A 16,127-nucleotide genomic window follows, 5' to 3' on the forward strand; every position below is an offset into this window, starting at 1 on the left:
TAACAGCACTTAAAATGAGGTTTTTGAAGAGATGATTGAAACCTAACACATAGTCCTACATTAAAGCTTATGTTTGGTTTACTGGTGGTTAGATCAAGTAAGGAACCAATCATTGATCTATATAGCTTTTGATCTATGGGTGTATCTTTTTCATCTTTGTCAAGCATTGTTAAAGTGTTCATGGGATTGTGATAAGTCTTTATGTGTTCCATACCAAACTTGTTGAGCATATCTTTTGTGTGCTTAGCTTGACTTATGAATGTTCCATCCTTCTTTTGTTTTATTTGAAGTATAAGGAAGTAGTTTAATTCACCCATTATGCTTATCTCAAATTCTCCTTACATTGTTTTGGCAAACTCTTGACAAATATGCTCATTAGTAGTACTAAAAATAATATCACCAATATAAACTTGCACAATTAAAATGTCTTTGCCTTTGCCTTTGATGAAAAGAGTTTTATCAACTTTTTCTTTATTAAAATTATTTTTTATTAAAAATTTTGATAGGGTTTCATACCATGCTCTAGGAGCTTGTTTTAACCCATACAAAACTTTTCTTAGTCTCAAAACATGATTTGAAAAAGTAAGACTCCAAAAACCGAGAAGTTGTTCAATATATACTCCTTCATTCATAAGTCCATTAAGAAAAGCACTTTTAACTTCCATTTGATATAACTTAAAATTCATATGGCATGTAGAGGCTAAAATCATTCTAATGGCCTCTATTCTAGCTACTAGAGCATGAGTCTCATCATAATCTATTATTTCCATGTGATTGTATCCTTTAACAACTAACCTAGCTTTGTTTCTAATTATGGCTCCACTTTCATCTATTTTGTTTCTAAATACTCATTTAGTACCTATAATTGGATAATCATTTGGCCTAGGAACTACCTCTCATATTAATTTAATTCTTCTTGCATAACTAGTATTCAACATTCATCATCTAATGCTTTATCAATGTTCTTAGGTTCAATTTGAGAAATAAAAGCAACATACTCACAAATATTTTTAACTTTAGCTCTACTTCTTACCTTTGAGTAAGATCACCTATAATCTTACTTTTATCAACTTATTTCTTTACCATTGGGTAACGAAGTTCATTTTCTTCAAAGACTTGCTCAGTTTGTTGCATTTTTTCATGTGATGTTTCTTCATTTTCTTTGGATCCTTCTTAGTTAAGATCAGGTTCCTTAATTTGCTCTTGAAGGATACTTATATGATCATCAAAATCTTCCTATTTAGAAGGTGGGTTAGAATCATCAAATAATACATATATGGATTGAATTTTCAACAACTAATGTTCTTTTATTAGAAACTCTAAATGCTTTAGAAGTTAAAGAGTATCCTAAAAGATTCTTTCAACATTTTTAGCATCAAATTTTTCAAAGTTGTTTTTCCCATTGTTTAGCGCAAAGTATTTGCTACCAAATAGATGAAAGTATGCAATTTTGAGCTATTTACCTTTGTGTAGAGCATAAGGTGTTTTCTTCAGTATTGACCTTACTATTACTCTATTTATGATGTAGCATGATGCGTTAATAGCTTCAGCCCATAAGTACCTAGGTTAATTATTTTCACATAACATAGTTCTAGTCGTTTCTTCTAATGTTTTATTTCTTCTGTCAACTACCCCACTTTGTTATGGAGTTTTAAAAGCTAGAAAATTATGACTCTATCCTTTCTCATTGCATAGTTCCTCAAAATCTATATTCTTTTCCATGGTCATTTCTAACACTAGTTGTTGCATACCCTTTCTCATTTTCAGCCTTCTTACAAAAATTAGTAAAAGCATTTAAGTCCTAATCTTTTGTTGCTAAAAGAAGTACCCAAGTGTACCTAGTATAGTCATTTATAATTACAAAACCATACAATTTTCTTCTTAAGCTAGTGGTTTTAGTTGGTTTAAAAAGATCTAGGTGAAACAATTGTAATGGCCTAGAGGTTATGACATCACCCTTGCATTTAAATGCACTTTCTTATATTTGCCTTTGGCACATGTATCACAAAGTCTATCATTCTCAAAATTTAATCTAGGTAATCATACCACAAGATCTAAAAAAGATAATTTTGAAAGTGTGTGCATGCTTACATGTCCAAGTTTTCTTTGCCATAGCCAACTATTTTTATTTTTATTAGTCATAAAACATATATTGTTTAAGCATATTTCTTGTAAACAAAATTTTTTTTTTTAACATCAACAACATGGCAAAACAATGCTTGAAATATAACTTTAAGACCTCTATCACATGATTGACTAACACTTGACAAATTATGTTCAAGACCATTTACAAATAAAACATTTTTAGTTTGAGATGAAGAATCTTTACAAATTGTTTGAATACCTTCTATGTGACCTTTTAAGTCATCTCCAAAGGTCACATTTCGTTCTTTCTTTGGTTTCAATTCTTTCGATGATTAGTTGATACTGGTCATGTGTTTAGAACATCCATTATCATGGAACTACATTTTTTTCTTTGTGTTTTTGACTTCAAGGATGTGTGTTCAATTTACAAAAAGAGAATTCAAACTTTTGACTTTGGTATCTAAATTTTCTTGTTAAAATATGAGTTAGTGCATTTGGTTCCTTTTGGAACCCACTCCAATTTTACTACCTTGCCATGTGAAGGTTTGGTTCTTTTTGGAATCCATACACTCTTGATAACCTTTCTTCTATATTTAGGGATTCTTAAATATCAAAAATAAATGGAATGCATTACTTTATGGCAGCATATGCATCTAGTGAATTAACCATATTTTTCATTTTCTTTGACAAAGAAATTCTTTAAATGAGTTTCCTTTTAAGTGCCATCATAACTTACTCATTTTTTATCAAAGAATGTACTTTATGTTTCTAGCATGTCATTCAATTTTTGTTGACTCATATGAAATTTTGAAAATGAATCAAGCAAGTTTTCATTTTTTTTCTTCAACTCATTTCTCTCCATTTCTAAATCCTTGACTATGCTTTCTAACTCAATCTTTGCCGTGACTAAAAACACATTTATTACTTTAAGTTTGGACATGATACTTTTGTATTTCAATGTCTTTTTTTAAAAAAAAAATTAAGAACTAAATCATCATATGCATCTTGTAGTTCATCAAATGAATATGACTTTTCATCTAAAGTACATGAGCTAGAGCCTTGGGAAATAGAGCATACTTTGAAGTCTTCAAGTGTCATGAAGAAAAGGTTGGCAACTTCTTCTTCTTCTTTATCTTGAGAATCATCACTATCACGTCGTGTAGCAACCATTAACTTTTTCTTGTAATTCTTTAAGGAACTCTTCTTGTTTGAGCACTCATACTTGGTGTGTCTTGATTTTCAACACTCATAACATATCAAGTGATCCTTGTTATGTTCTCCCTTAGGCATATCTCTCTTAAAGGTTGTCTTACCCCTATATTTTTTCTTTATAAACTTCCTAAACCTTTTAGCTAACCTGGCTTTGTCCTCATCCTCCTCACTCTTATCTCTCATGTTTCTCTCTTTTTTCTCAATTGTGGACTTTAATGCTATCCTTTTTTTTTATTGGTGTTTTCCTTTTTTACCTCATTTCTTTCACTTTCATGATTTAGGGTCATCTCATATATGAGTAAAGATCCTACAAACTTTTCTAGTTTGAAGTTGTTTAGGTTTCTTGCTTCCTCTTTAGCCATCATTTTTAGTCTCTATGACTTTGGTAAACTATAGAATACCTTCTTTACTAATCAGGCATTAGGGAAATCCTTTCTTAAGGCTTTTAAACTTCCAACTATGTTTGTGACCTTTCAAACATTTAGTTTATAGTCTCTCCTTTTTTCATCTTAAACAACTTATAATCATGTATGAGTAATCTTATTTTTGATTCATTAACTTGGTTTGTTCCTTCATAAGTGGTTTTTAAGGTATCTCAAATTTGTTCTACGGTTTCACAAATGGATAATTTATTAAACTCACTAACACTAAGGGAGAAAAGAATGGTGTTATAGGCCTTGCAATTTGATTGTATCAATTTCTTTTCCTTCTCATCCCACTCTTTCCTAATCTTAACTATCATCTTCCATCCACATCTTTATAGGGACATAAGGACCATCGAGAATTACATTCCAAACCTCAAGATTATAGATTGAATGAACATCTCCATCATCTTTTTCGAATAAAGGTAGTTTATAGCTAAAAATAATGGAGCTCTTTAGATTAAATGCCCCTCACCAATAATGGTTGCAATGAATTCCATTTTGATGTGTTGAGCTTTCCCTTTGAATCATTCAAGGTTTTTAGACTTGTAAAATTTGAGCCCTAGCTCTGATACATATTGTTGTACAATAAGCTCAATGTAAGGAATTCTAAAAGAGTGGTGAATTGGTATCTTTTGAAATTTTTTACCAATTTTAAGAAAATAAAATTTTCTCAAACCAAGTTCCGTTTTTGAGATAAGTAAGACAATAAATTTCTTTGTGAGATAAAAGAAGTTAAGAACATAAATAAACTTTAGAAGAATGAGAAGAAAATCAACATAATAATTTTTATTGAGATTTAGCCTCCTTGCTTATGTCTTCTTCTTTAGATTTACTAAAGAGTTTGAAATCCACTATTCAAATGAAGTTTAATATAGTTCCTTTTATGGATCAAACATAACTTTAACACTAGTTTTTTCAAGGATGAGACAACAACCTCTTTACCTTTTACTTGGGTTAAGGTATAACCACCAAATTAACTACCTTTTGATTTGATTAAGGTATAACTACTTATGTGTTATAATAAATGAGGAGTGAAGAGCTGAAATTCCTCTTAAAGGCTGAGTAGCAAGATAAGTACAAGTGTTTGGTGAGAAAACCAAAGCTCAAGATAAATGTCAATGGAACAATCTTAGATAATCATTCATATTTAATGAAATAGGAATTTGAATTTCTTGAAAAGTTCAAAGAATTCAGACTATGAAACTAGCTAGCATAGACTTTTCTCACTATAAAGATTGGATCAAAGTGAAAAATAATCAAGCTAGTAGTTCATAGATTATCTAAAGTGTGAATATGATTCCTTAAAAATGGATATCCCTAGAAATTGAAAATATAGTAATGTTTGATTTGGGGTAAGTCAATATCATGTTGAACATGAATTGATCTATTAAAACAAGTCTTCCTAAGCACCATTTCCTACAAAACCTCTATAAACCTTCAAATGGGTTCTATCTAAGTTAGTAGACAAAGAAACCATATGAGATATGGATTAGTTGTCTTAGTTAGATAATTCGGACATACATGGCTTATGTGAAGCATGTATGGTTGTAAGTATACGGTATATCCAAAATGGTTTTGGATATTGCTTCGAATGATCAATAGTAATTATCTTACCTTACTAAAGAAAGTGTTCACTAGTAAGGTATAGTGGTAGTGTATGATACTTGAAAAAGGTTCAAGAATCATAATCTTACAATGGAACCTTATCTTATGATTTACGCATCAAATGTAGAAACAAAATCATAAAATTACACAAGAACACTGAGATTAGTAGAATGCATTTTAGAAATGAAGATTCCTAGTGATGCATAGCTTTTGTGTGATAAACCTACTAAGAACCAACATTTGACATTGATTATAAAATGGCTAACAGCCATGAGATTCTAAATGGCTAGAGACCAAGAATGGACTTGGGATAATCCATAGAGATGGATTAAGATCCATAAGGGTATATGCTTGCCAATAAAATGATTTATGAAATCAAGCAAGCACTTTAGAGTTTACCATTCAATTTGATGTGAGAATCAAAAGGTTTTGATTTCATCAAAAATAGGAGTCTTGTGCATACAAAAAGGTTAGTGGGAGTATAATTATTTTCATAAGTGATTTGTATAATTGATATATCACTTATGTAAAACATGAGGTACCTATGTTACAATCTATATTGATTTGGCAATCCAAGGAGCTAATCAAGATTTAGGAAAGGCACCCTAAGCTAAAGGACCTTAAATCTATCTTTATAGATTTAAGGTGATGCTTTGACTTTCCTAATCTATGCGGACATGATGCAAAAAGAATTTAACATAGTTGATCACTTGATAATTGAAGTGATATATGCATATGATGCATTGAGAATTCTTTTACTCATGTGCAAAGTAGTTATTTGGAATGGCTCCAAATGAGGATGACTATGAGTGTCTATAGCTTATGGCCTAATACATCTTATTTTGTTTAAGGCAACAAGAGAGACGTTTTAGATATAAGGTTCAACTTTGAACTAGAAAATGATTCCTAAGATTGTTAAAGTAACAGTGGAGCCATTACTTAAGGAATCAAGGTCTTATTCAAGATCTAAAAGGTATTATGGTATTACCACTTAATGATAGGGATTATCAAGTAGACTGGTAAATTACAATAAAGTGAGTTCCTATAAATCATTGCACCAAAAGTGATTGGCTTTAGTGCAAGTTAGAGATTGTTGATATATGTCTTATAGCTAATCAAATTGGTTAAGGGATATATTGTTATTTATGCATAATCATTTGGTTAAATCCAAATACGAAAAGTTTCCTTCATCAATAAGTTCAATGATAAAAAATTATCATGTACTTGTTGGATGAAGCCCTAAGAATTAAATATGCTTTGCAAAAGAATTATAAAGAGTTACAATTATGAGATACTTATACATCAAAGCATTATTCCTAAATAGCTCCTAGTCATTGTATTATCGAGATAAGGTATCAATAATACTCAAAGACCAACACATGTTATGTTCTTTACTTGTGAAGTAAACAATCGATCTCATAAGTTGAAGTATAAAGATACTAAGAACTGACATATGGGTGGATGTTAAGGAGAACAAGTTCATTGAACATATTGAACATAACTACCATGAGAAGTCCATTTGGTATCTCACTGAATGTCTATGAAATATTTCTCATGTGTCAGTCGTGTAAGTACTCTTTTGACTTGTGACATCAGATTGTCTTATATGTGGACGGCTATACTTTGATACTATTTTACGGGGTTATAACCATAAATGTTGAAATTGATGGTCATTGAGTATAACATGAAACACATAAAGGTAAATGAGTAGTCTAGAAAAAATTCATCATCTCATGTGAATCGTTAAGAGACATATCTTTTTTTTTTTGTTAGTATTAACTCAGGGAAATCCTTAGCCAAAGTAATATGAATATTCAAAAAAAGAGTTTTTTGAATTTTAGAAGAGTTAATAAGTTAATTGCAAGAACTAATATGGAACGGCTTTAAGAATAGACACCATGCCATTCTTTTAGTCTTTTTAAGATATATGATGAAATGAATCACTTTCACTAGTAAACTACACACTAAAAGATTAGTCAAATCATTTTGGCATTCATAACATTTGAATAGTCATGATGCATTGTTAAATCTCAATCTTAGTCTATAAACTTGAATTAATCAACTTAAAGTTAATAATGATTGAGTAGAAAAACTAAGTATATACATATAACAAAAACAAATATATTAATTTCAAAATCTATTCATTCAAGTAACCGATTTCAAATTTTTTTTAACCAAATTGAATAAAAAAACCGATGTAACCAAAATCTTCTAACCAATTTAACCAAATTAATCAAATTAACCAAACCGAATTAATCGAATTTTTCAATTAATTCAGTTAATTTAGTACTGATCATATTCTGCTCACCCCTATTTCGGCCACATCACATACTTACCTATAAATTTCAATAAAACGGAGAAGAGATGTCAATCTTTGAAACAAGTACACAATGCTGTTACAGACTCCTGCAAAGATATCTTCATCACAATTCGCAGGCACGAAAAATGCAATGGAAACGAAGTCAAACGGTAAAAGGTAGATTGCAAAGAGTTCCCATTACAAATAATCCAAATTAGAGACAAAAAGTACCTAAATTTAAGTATTTTCCTTTTAACTCTCAACTATCCTCAGTCATGACTTACACAAGTCATCCTTCAAGCCATGACTTCTAAGACTCATTCTATTCCCGCCTTTAGTTTCACAACTCGAGAAAACTAAGACTATGCTGGTGGAATGGCATCTTTGGCGATACATTCCACACTATTGGTGTTGACAGCCATTGAGGAACTACTAACTTCAGGTACAACCCTTCTTGGAACATCAGATTCTTCAGCAGCAGGCTTGGATTCAGATGGAATAGTTTCCGCCCCAAAGATCATTACTGGTAGGCTGGTTGAGGCAGAGCATGGAACTGTCACAGTCATTGTGGCAGTATCACTTGCAGACAATCCATCCATGTGAGATATGTCATCTCCACATATAATTTTCTTGGCATGCTCCAGTTGAGTATCCTGTGAAATATCTATATCTTGCCTTGACGAAGCTTGTTTTTCAAACATCTTGATCCCATTGGGTTCACAAGCCATGGCTTGAGGTTCAGGTTCAGGAAACTTGGGAGTTTGATTGATACTAAGGTCAATGCTTTTCACATCATCATGAACCAATTCCTGCGGCTTAAGGTCAGAACTCAAGGCCTGGTGTTCAACTTGAGGCTTCAGATTTACAATCTCAGTAGATGGCAAAGTAGCAGTAAACGTTGCTGACAGTGGCTCAGATGTTTTAGGTGTCTCCACATCAATACTTGGTCCCTTCATCGGTTTGAAGGCTTCAAATCCCTCCAGTGACTGATCCTGTCCTACGGATTTATCATTCAGCAATCTAGAACCTAAGATTTGTTCTTGCAGGAATTTTTGACCCAGGGGAAGACTTGTGTCATTTATTGACAAGTTACTAGCTGGAGGAATCAGAATAGAGGCAGATTTGCTCTCACTAGCAGCTGTGGCACCAGACTGAAGCCTAGTATCTAGACCTTGGTCTGGAAGGTTAGGTGCATCATATTTAGGCTCAACAGGTTTCTCACTTTGCCCAGATGGAGGACCCACAGCATGGTGCTGACTTTGAGGGTTTACAAATGGGACAGGAATCTCTTTTCTTTTGTACATCTTAGCATGAGGAGCCACATCATTTGCAGCAGTAATTGGAGTGAATCGCCCCGGCAGAAATACAACACCTCTCAGATGAGTGTTGGTGTCACCTACCTTAACATTAAGAAGATATCCAGCATCAAATGAACCTTCAATGACACCAGAAACCATCTGACCTACTATTTCATCAGAGGCAGGGTTACTTGTTCCCACACTCTGCTCGTTTTTCTTTAGAATGTCAGATGCAGGTGTCGCAGGTGTGCTCTCCCCTTGAACACTCTCATCCTTGCGTGGACGCCCACGTTTCCGCTTCATAGGGGGGTCCACTGAAGAACATAAGCTAGCCCCTTGATTCTGGCTGCTCATCCTGAACAAATGGATGCACAACCTCCTTTATAGTATCTTAATATAATTCCTTTGCAATAGTCTTCCCAAATCTTCCTGCAATCACAAAAGCAATTAAAATTTTTGGCATCGATACGACCAAACAAGAACTGAGCACATTAGAATAAATGGTACAAAACAGTAGTCAATAAAGACTATGCTAATATTTCTTTTGCCATGCTAGTAAATCATATTGCACAGGAATCAACTTTACCAAACTATATGATATCTGGAAATCCTCTAGATTATCATTAACATAAGATTGCCTATTGTTGCAATAGCTATGTGCTCTACTTGGTGTAGGCTCAAGTAATGGTTGATATTCCTACATGCTCAATGCCATAAACAAATTAGAGTAATGTTTTAATTTTCAAAAGTTTTCAATACAATAAATGGATTAGATTTGAACAGCTAATACACCTACTGAATAAAAGTGCAATTGTTGGTGAACTAAGATATGCATGTCAATAAAGTTGTCTATGTAATAGGTAGATTCAAGGACAAGTCAAATTGATATACATTCAATTACAACAAATCTTTGATATCTTTAATTGATGCTTTCCAAATTTTGGCACCTAAGCAGAGGATATACATTCATGATGGATTGTTGCTAGATTTTAATCAATACAGTGGCAAAAACTACATGCTTCCTAGTTTCTCTTTCTACATACAGTTCATTTTAGAATAAGCAGCGGATATACATTCAAGATGAATTGTAGCTAGATACCAGAGTATTGTAATATCTTCTGGGTAGCTCTATGAGAATAACTGATTTTTTTCATTTTAGGGAAATGAAAATATAGACATGATCCAGAAAGGATGTCTGGAAGTGTAACGAGGACCAAAAAATTCTGCCACGGATTCGATATCATGATCAAGGGCCAAAGTTCAAGTCATGGGTTTTGCTTGATCCACTATCTTTACACTTAGCCTACAGCATTGCACCGCTGCACTGGCTGAGGCCCTCCCTGCCATTGAAATGCTAACCAAATCTTCATTTTGAACCATGATTCCTTGCCCAAGTCTCGCATTATCAAGGACATTGAGACTTGAGATAACAACAATTTTCTCAAACAAAAATCATTTCCAACAAGGAATGGTACTCAATAGAGCTAGAAGATCTGCGAGAAATGAATATGGGGAAACTCACAAATAGTAAACAAGGATGAAAGAGATAACTCCAATGTCTCTGCAGAACAAACATAAAGCCCAAATCCATTCTAAAAACGAATGCGGAACAATCTATACATTCGAAGAGGGCAACCTCTATTCCAACAAAACCAGATTGATCTTGGATCAAAACACACCTCGGATATGAAGAAAACTTTATCCCTTAATCATAACCCAAATCAGTCAAGATTGAAGGCATGATCACCCTTTCAACACATTTCAAATATCTCATGGGTTTTAGAAGTGAAAAAGTCACAATGGGTACAAACGAAAGGACACCATAATTTTCACCAATCTAAAGAGGCAAATGACTCTCATCTAAGTCCTGAACTGAACCCACAATCCCCAAATAAAATCTCCCACTCATTTCCATCAAGAAATAAAAGAAAGAAGGAAAGAAAGAAAGAGAAAAACCCACTAATCAGTTGCGGTTTCTTTCATGTTTTTCCCATTACAAATTTTTTTACTATGAAACCAAACCTGTAACGCAATGATAACATAAAAGTAAAACTACAGTTTTTAAGGTGGAAGAAGGAGATAAAACTAACGCACCTGCGCTGTAAGGAAGATTCCAAATCACCTGAGTGAAAAATGGGTGGTGAGATAATCAATAAACAAATCCAAATTTTGCTGATTTATTAGTTAGAAAAAATTATTATTTTATTATTATAATTTCTGTTTCTGCTTTATTTTATTTTATTTTCTTTTCCTGATTTCCTCGGAGTTTTGCTGTTTGGTTCGCGGGATAGTATTATAACCGAAGCGCAAGGAAACCAGGAACGGGCGCTACGAGCTTCCTGTTTATTTGGGCCTCCACAAACATGAAAAGAGTGTTTCTTTGGGCTTCGATTCGCCTAAAGCAGCAACGGATAACGAAGAACATGGGCCTCGAAGCCCTCTTTGTACGCCTGGTGGGACTCGAACCCACAATGTGCGGCGGTGGGAAAGATCAAGAAACCAGACACGATCTCAAAGTGGGTCCGTAAACGGTTCCCCCGGCGAGGAGGTACTTTTTGTCCACGAGACAATCTAACATTCTCATAGCCAAGAAAAATCACAATTCAACGATAATAGATAAACTCATTCCCTTGTTTTAGTTTTGATTTTCTTGGTACTATTGTTTGTTGTCTGCGTTCTTTCTCTATCCTTGACACAGCCATAACCATGGCTTCCTTGCTAGCCAACCGCATCTCAATCTTCACACCACAACCCACCTCAGATTCAACCAAGTTCGGGAAAGGGTTTTATCAAAAGCTCGATTCCGTCAAACCCATGGCGCAAAAACCCCCAAATTCAAGGCTTTTCAAGGTCAGGGCAGATGTGGGTTTTGATTCTCAGACCCTGACGTCAGATCCCAGCCCTTCATCAGGTAAATCCTACGATGAGAAAATCCAGGAAATTCTTCGAAACCGTGATTATAATAAAAAATTTGGCTTTAGTATGGATATTGATTCGTTTTCGATACCCAAAGGGCTTTCTAAAGAAACAATTCGTTTAATTTCTTCTTTGAAGGAAGAACCCGATTGGATGTTGGAGTTCAGATTGAATGCTTATGAGAAATTTTTGAAAATGAAAGAACCTAAATGGTCTGATAATCGATACCCTCCCATTAACTTCCAAGATATTTGTTATTACTCTGCACCCAAAAAGAAGCCTACTTTGAATAGCTTAGACGAGGCTGACCCTGAACTTCTTAAGTACTTTGATAGATTGGGTGTACCTTTGAATGAACGTAATCGATTGGCTAATGTCGCGGTTGATGCGGTTCTTGATAGTGTTTCAATTGCTACTACACATAGGAAGACTTTGGAGAAGGCTGGGGTGATTTTTTGTTCAATATCCGAGGCAATTAGGGAGTACCCTGATTTAGTTAGGAAATATTTGGGGAGAGTTGTGCCTATTGGGGATAACTATTATGCAGCTTTGAATTCAGCTGTTTTTAGTGATGGGTCATTTTGTTATAAACCTAAGGATACAAAATGCCAATGCCAATTTCAACTTATTTTCGGATCAATGCATTGGAAACTGGGCAGTTTAGAGGACTTTGATTGTTGCTGATGAAGGGAGTTTTGTGGAGTACTTAGAAGGATGTACCGCACCTTCTTATGACAGGAATCAACTTCATGCTGCTGTTGTTGAGTTGTATTGTGCTAAGGGTGCTGAGATTAAATACTCCACCGTGCAGAATTGGTATGCTGGCGATGAGGAAGGAAAAGGTGGGATTTATAATTTTGTTACGAAGCGTGGACTTTGTGCTGGAGATCACTCGAAGATATCATGGACCCAAGTGGAGACAGGGTCTGCAATTACTTGAAGTACCCAAGTGTTGTTTTGGAGGGTGATGATACTGTGGGTGAGTTTTACTCTGTAGCACTTACAAATAATATCAGCAGGCAGACACGGGAACAAAGATGATACACAAGGGTAAGAATACAAGAAGTAGGATTATCTCGAAGGGTATTTCAGCTGGAAATTCAAGAAACTGTTACAGAGGGCTTGTTCAGGTTCAATCAAAAGCAGAAAACGCTAGGAATTCCTCACAATGTGATTCAATGCTAATTGGTGATAATGCTGCTGCAAACACCTATCCATACATCCAGGTACATATGCTTATTTATTAGCTTTTTTTTTCCCTATGTTGCATTGAGTACTTGTGTCTTCACTAGTTTTTGTGTGCCTTTTTCTTTATGATTTTATCATGTGGGTAAGTAGGTGGCTCCCCCTTTTTTTTATTTGCTTTTCCTGCTCACCCATGGAATATGCTGTGGTGAAACTCAAGCTTTTGAATTGATATTTTGGAGTATGAATGTGTGTGTTTTTCCTGTTTATTCCAACTCCTTGTCTGTCTGTGTGTAATACTCTATCCTAACCATGTTTACTCTCATAACCAACAAGAGCTCCTTTATTCAACCTCCCATGAATAGAATACTGGAATGCTAGTTGGGGTAGAACTTGATTCTCATCCTTGTTTTGACACAAATCTCCTTGATGTTTGTACTGTCATAGTTACTTCTTTACAGTGGCATTACTCTGTCTGACTTACAGCTTTTATTTGTTGCATCATGAAACTAGTGGCTATATTTTGTTGCTTATGATTGGATTCCTGTTACTTAACAGGTTAAGAATCCCTCAGCTCGCGTTGAACATGAAGCCAGCACTTCCAAAATCAGTGAAGATCAGTTATTTTACTTTCAGCAGAGAGGAATTGACTATGAGAAGGCCATGGCGGCAATGATTTCTGGGTTTTGCCGCGATGTTTTCAATGAGCTTCCTGATGAGTTTGGTGCTGAGGTGAACCAACTCATGAGTCTGAAGCTTGAGGGATCCGTGGGTTAAGCATGATTTGATATTCACTCAATTTAGGTTATGCTGGCTAATGAGATAATTTTGTTAGTGAATTAAATAATGTTTGAGTTCATGAAGATCCTTTTGTAAATGACTAGTTACCTTTAATGTACTTTACTGTCCCCAGAGTGTCCATTGGAACGATAAAATTCATGTTTCATGGAAATTTTCACCTAACCTCTGTATATATACTTTTTTCTTGACCTAGAACAACTGTATACGAGTTCATATTTAGGCAAAATTTTGTTTGATGTGAAGTCTTATGTATTGCTGTGATATTAAGCATTGGCAATAGAGCAATGAGATTAAAGTTTCTTTTGTTACTTTGGCTTGAACCATGGGTTCCAATAATTTTTATTCTTGCTACTGATCTTTGGTATCATTCTTCCGATTAGATTAATCAGGATAAACTCTTGGCAAAAAGAGGAAAAGGAGCTGCCTTTCTTAACCTAGGATAACCTCAAATTGTTGATGGAGATGAGACTCGATCAAATACAAGTATGAACAGAAGAGACCAACAAGGTTCCATGCTCGCTCAAATAATTTAACAGACTATCATTGGTGGGGCTGACTTTTGCAGAAAGGAATTGTCTACCCGTTGTGGCTCTAGCCTTTGTCCCCTCACCTAGTTTGACACTTATTTTGTTTGAATGACTAATTTTTTCCAAAGATGCTTCATGCCGGTAGAAATTTGGTCTGTTTTGCATTTGCCCCTTTGACTTCATAGCTCTCCAACCACTAATATAAATGCCGTCTTCGTACACTCAAAACTTTTACCCGGACGGTGTGCTCTCTGATCACACAAACAGCTGGATAGTATGATTCAGTGTATGCTACAGTGAATAACAAGAAATAAGAAAAATAACATATATATGCATTGAGCTAAACCCAACATTAGAAACATATTTATGGTAATATTCATCACTATAATTTTGGGGATTCCGGCTTATACCAGGTAGTCAACCACATGGTTCATTTTACTCTGCTTTGTTCTGCTGCTGCCTGAATATAATTTGATGGTAGAAATAGATATGCAATTTAACTAATTGAATCCCACAAAGCAGAGTTGTTCTCTGTTTTTTAACTCCAAAGTCCAAGATGCATATTGATTCATTGATTACCTCATGGGATTCTGGCGTTAATGATAAAATATAAACAAACTTAGCTTACGTCAGTACCTTCGACATACTCCATGCTAAGGTTGGCCGTCTGGAGCAGCCTGTTTTTATGTATGTTTAGTATTAAAGAACACCCAAATTTAAATTGATGAAACCTGAAAAAGGAAATATTTAATTTGTTGGAAGAGAAAAGGCCTTGTGATTATCTAGTGGCATGCTGGTCCCGAGCAGGTCAGTTTTCACACTGATGTAAGGCCAGCTAATTGAAAACCAAATTTTCTCCTACAATTTTCATATTAGTGCACATGTACAGCTTCATCAGCATAGGACATCCTCGATGCCTTAGTTCCTTCTATAAATATTGTTTCAAGCCGAAGTCACATCTTTCTCTTGTTCCACTCCTTATTTCTTTCAACTTTCCCTGGTAGTAAAGTTTATCCCTGGAGAAAAATGGCTCTTCTGAGGAGATCATATGCTTACTCCAAGGTGGATAAGGAAGACCCAGAAGAGATCATCCATCGACGGGCACAGTTCTTGATCTACAAAGCGCTGGAGCAAGCAGATTCCAGAAGAAAATCATCGTTTCTACGAATCAGATTGTGTAGGCTGAAGGTAAAGATCGGGAGAAGATTGAAGAAGTTGAGGAAGTGTGCGTTGGTTTGTATTTCTGCACCAAGAGCTGGTGTTTACAAGCAGGTTATTGATCAATTGAAAACTTGGAGACGCTTGTTTAACCGTGGTGGAGGAACCATTTCCAGCCTCCCTCGTCCATTGTTGGCTTAAAGATATGCTACATTAAGTGTTTCTCCTTTTGCTTTGTTAAGAATATAAGAGTGATTGTGTTTTCTTCTTGTTGCAGTGACAAGATTTTCTTGCTTCTTTTCTGGTAGTATCTTGGCATTGTCTCTTTTTGTTCTACACATTACTCAGATCTTCCCAACTGAAAAATAGATCATTCCGAAATCTACTTTCCTTTTTGCTTGAAACCATTTTCTTTGCCCCCCTTTCTATTGCATATGCAAAGAACATAACCAAATCAATGACGACATGATCAATGGAAACAAAAGATGTAACAGGCTTGATCAAATGCACACCAATATGCTTGAAGGTTCATCGGCTGTGACAAGCCTGCAAATATGCAGACAGTTTGTGGCATCTGCTTGTGAGTAAGAGAAGATAGAGCCTGTTCCATTGATTT

The 16,127-nt window shown here is 34.8% G+C and overlaps 3 protein-coding genes across 5 annotated transcripts; 2 read left to right on the forward strand and 1 right to left on the reverse strand.

The window, feature by feature from the left end:
- Nucleotides 1-7,789: 7,789 nt before the first annotated feature.
- Nucleotides 7,790-11,106, reverse strand: LOC110427429 (uncharacterized). 3 transcript variants are annotated; one of them, XM_021442953.2, is made up of 3 exons: nucleotides 11,019-11,106; nucleotides 10,024-10,417; nucleotides 7,790-9,353 (listed from the first exon to the last, which is right to left on the reverse strand). In XM_021442953.2, the coding sequence occupies exon 3, from the start codon at nucleotides 9,276-9,278 to the stop codon at nucleotides 7,989-7,991; it is 1,290 nt and encodes a 429-aa protein (XP_021298628.1). In that variant the 5' UTR covers nucleotides 9,279-9,353; nucleotides 10,024-10,417; nucleotides 11,019-11,106; the 3' UTR covers nucleotides 7,790-7,988. The 3 variants fall into 3 exon arrangements, with proteins under 3 accessions (XP_021298628.1, XP_021298630.1, XP_021298629.1); XM_021442955.1 differs by lacking the exon at nucleotides 10,024-10,417 and having other exon boundaries at nucleotides 11,019-11,072; XM_021442954.1 differs by lacking the exons at nucleotides 10,024-10,417; nucleotides 11,019-11,106 and adding an exon at nucleotides 10,447-10,991.
- Nucleotides 11,107-11,416: 310 nt separating this feature from the next.
- Nucleotides 11,417-14,134, forward strand: LOC110427428 (iron-sulfur cluster assembly SufBD family protein ABCI8, chloroplastic-like). The gene is given in 6 exon segments (XM_021442952.1): nucleotides 11,417-12,447; nucleotides 12,450-12,500; nucleotides 12,503-12,775; nucleotides 12,778-12,846; nucleotides 12,849-13,066; nucleotides 13,584-14,134. Coding segments are annotated over 6 exon segments (1,647 nt in total). The 5' UTR covers nucleotides 11,417-11,630; the 3' UTR covers nucleotides 13,803-14,134.
- A 1,075-nt stretch (nucleotides 14,135-15,209) lies between these two features.
- LOC110427537 (uncharacterized) lies at nucleotides 15,210-15,892 on the forward strand. The gene has a single exon (XM_021443093.2). The coding sequence runs from the start codon at nucleotides 15,380-15,382 to the stop codon at nucleotides 15,710-15,712; it is 333 nt and encodes a 110-aa protein (XP_021298768.1). The 5' UTR covers nucleotides 15,210-15,379; the 3' UTR covers nucleotides 15,713-15,892.
- Nucleotides 15,893-16,127: the final 235 nt, after the last annotated feature.

The sequence above is a fragment of the Theobroma umbraticum genome, unplaced genomic scaffold (assembly GCF_002168275.2).
Source record: "Theobroma umbraticum cultivar Fairchild unplaced genomic scaffold, ASM216827v3 scaffold_34.0, whole genome shotgun sequence".
Taxonomy (NCBI): domain Eukaryota; kingdom Viridiplantae; phylum Streptophyta; class Magnoliopsida; order Malvales; family Malvaceae; genus Theobroma; species Theobroma umbraticum.

Bases quoted from the DNA above. Each gene is read 5' to 3' on its own strand.
- LOC110427429 (XM_021442953.2), bottom strand. From the start codon at position 9,278: ATGAGCAGCCAGAATCAAGGGGCTAGCTTATGTTCTTCAGTGGACCCC.
- LOC110427537 (XM_021443093.2), top strand. From the start codon at position 15,380: ATGGCTCTTCTGAGGAGATCATATGCTTACTCCAAGGTGGATAAGGAA.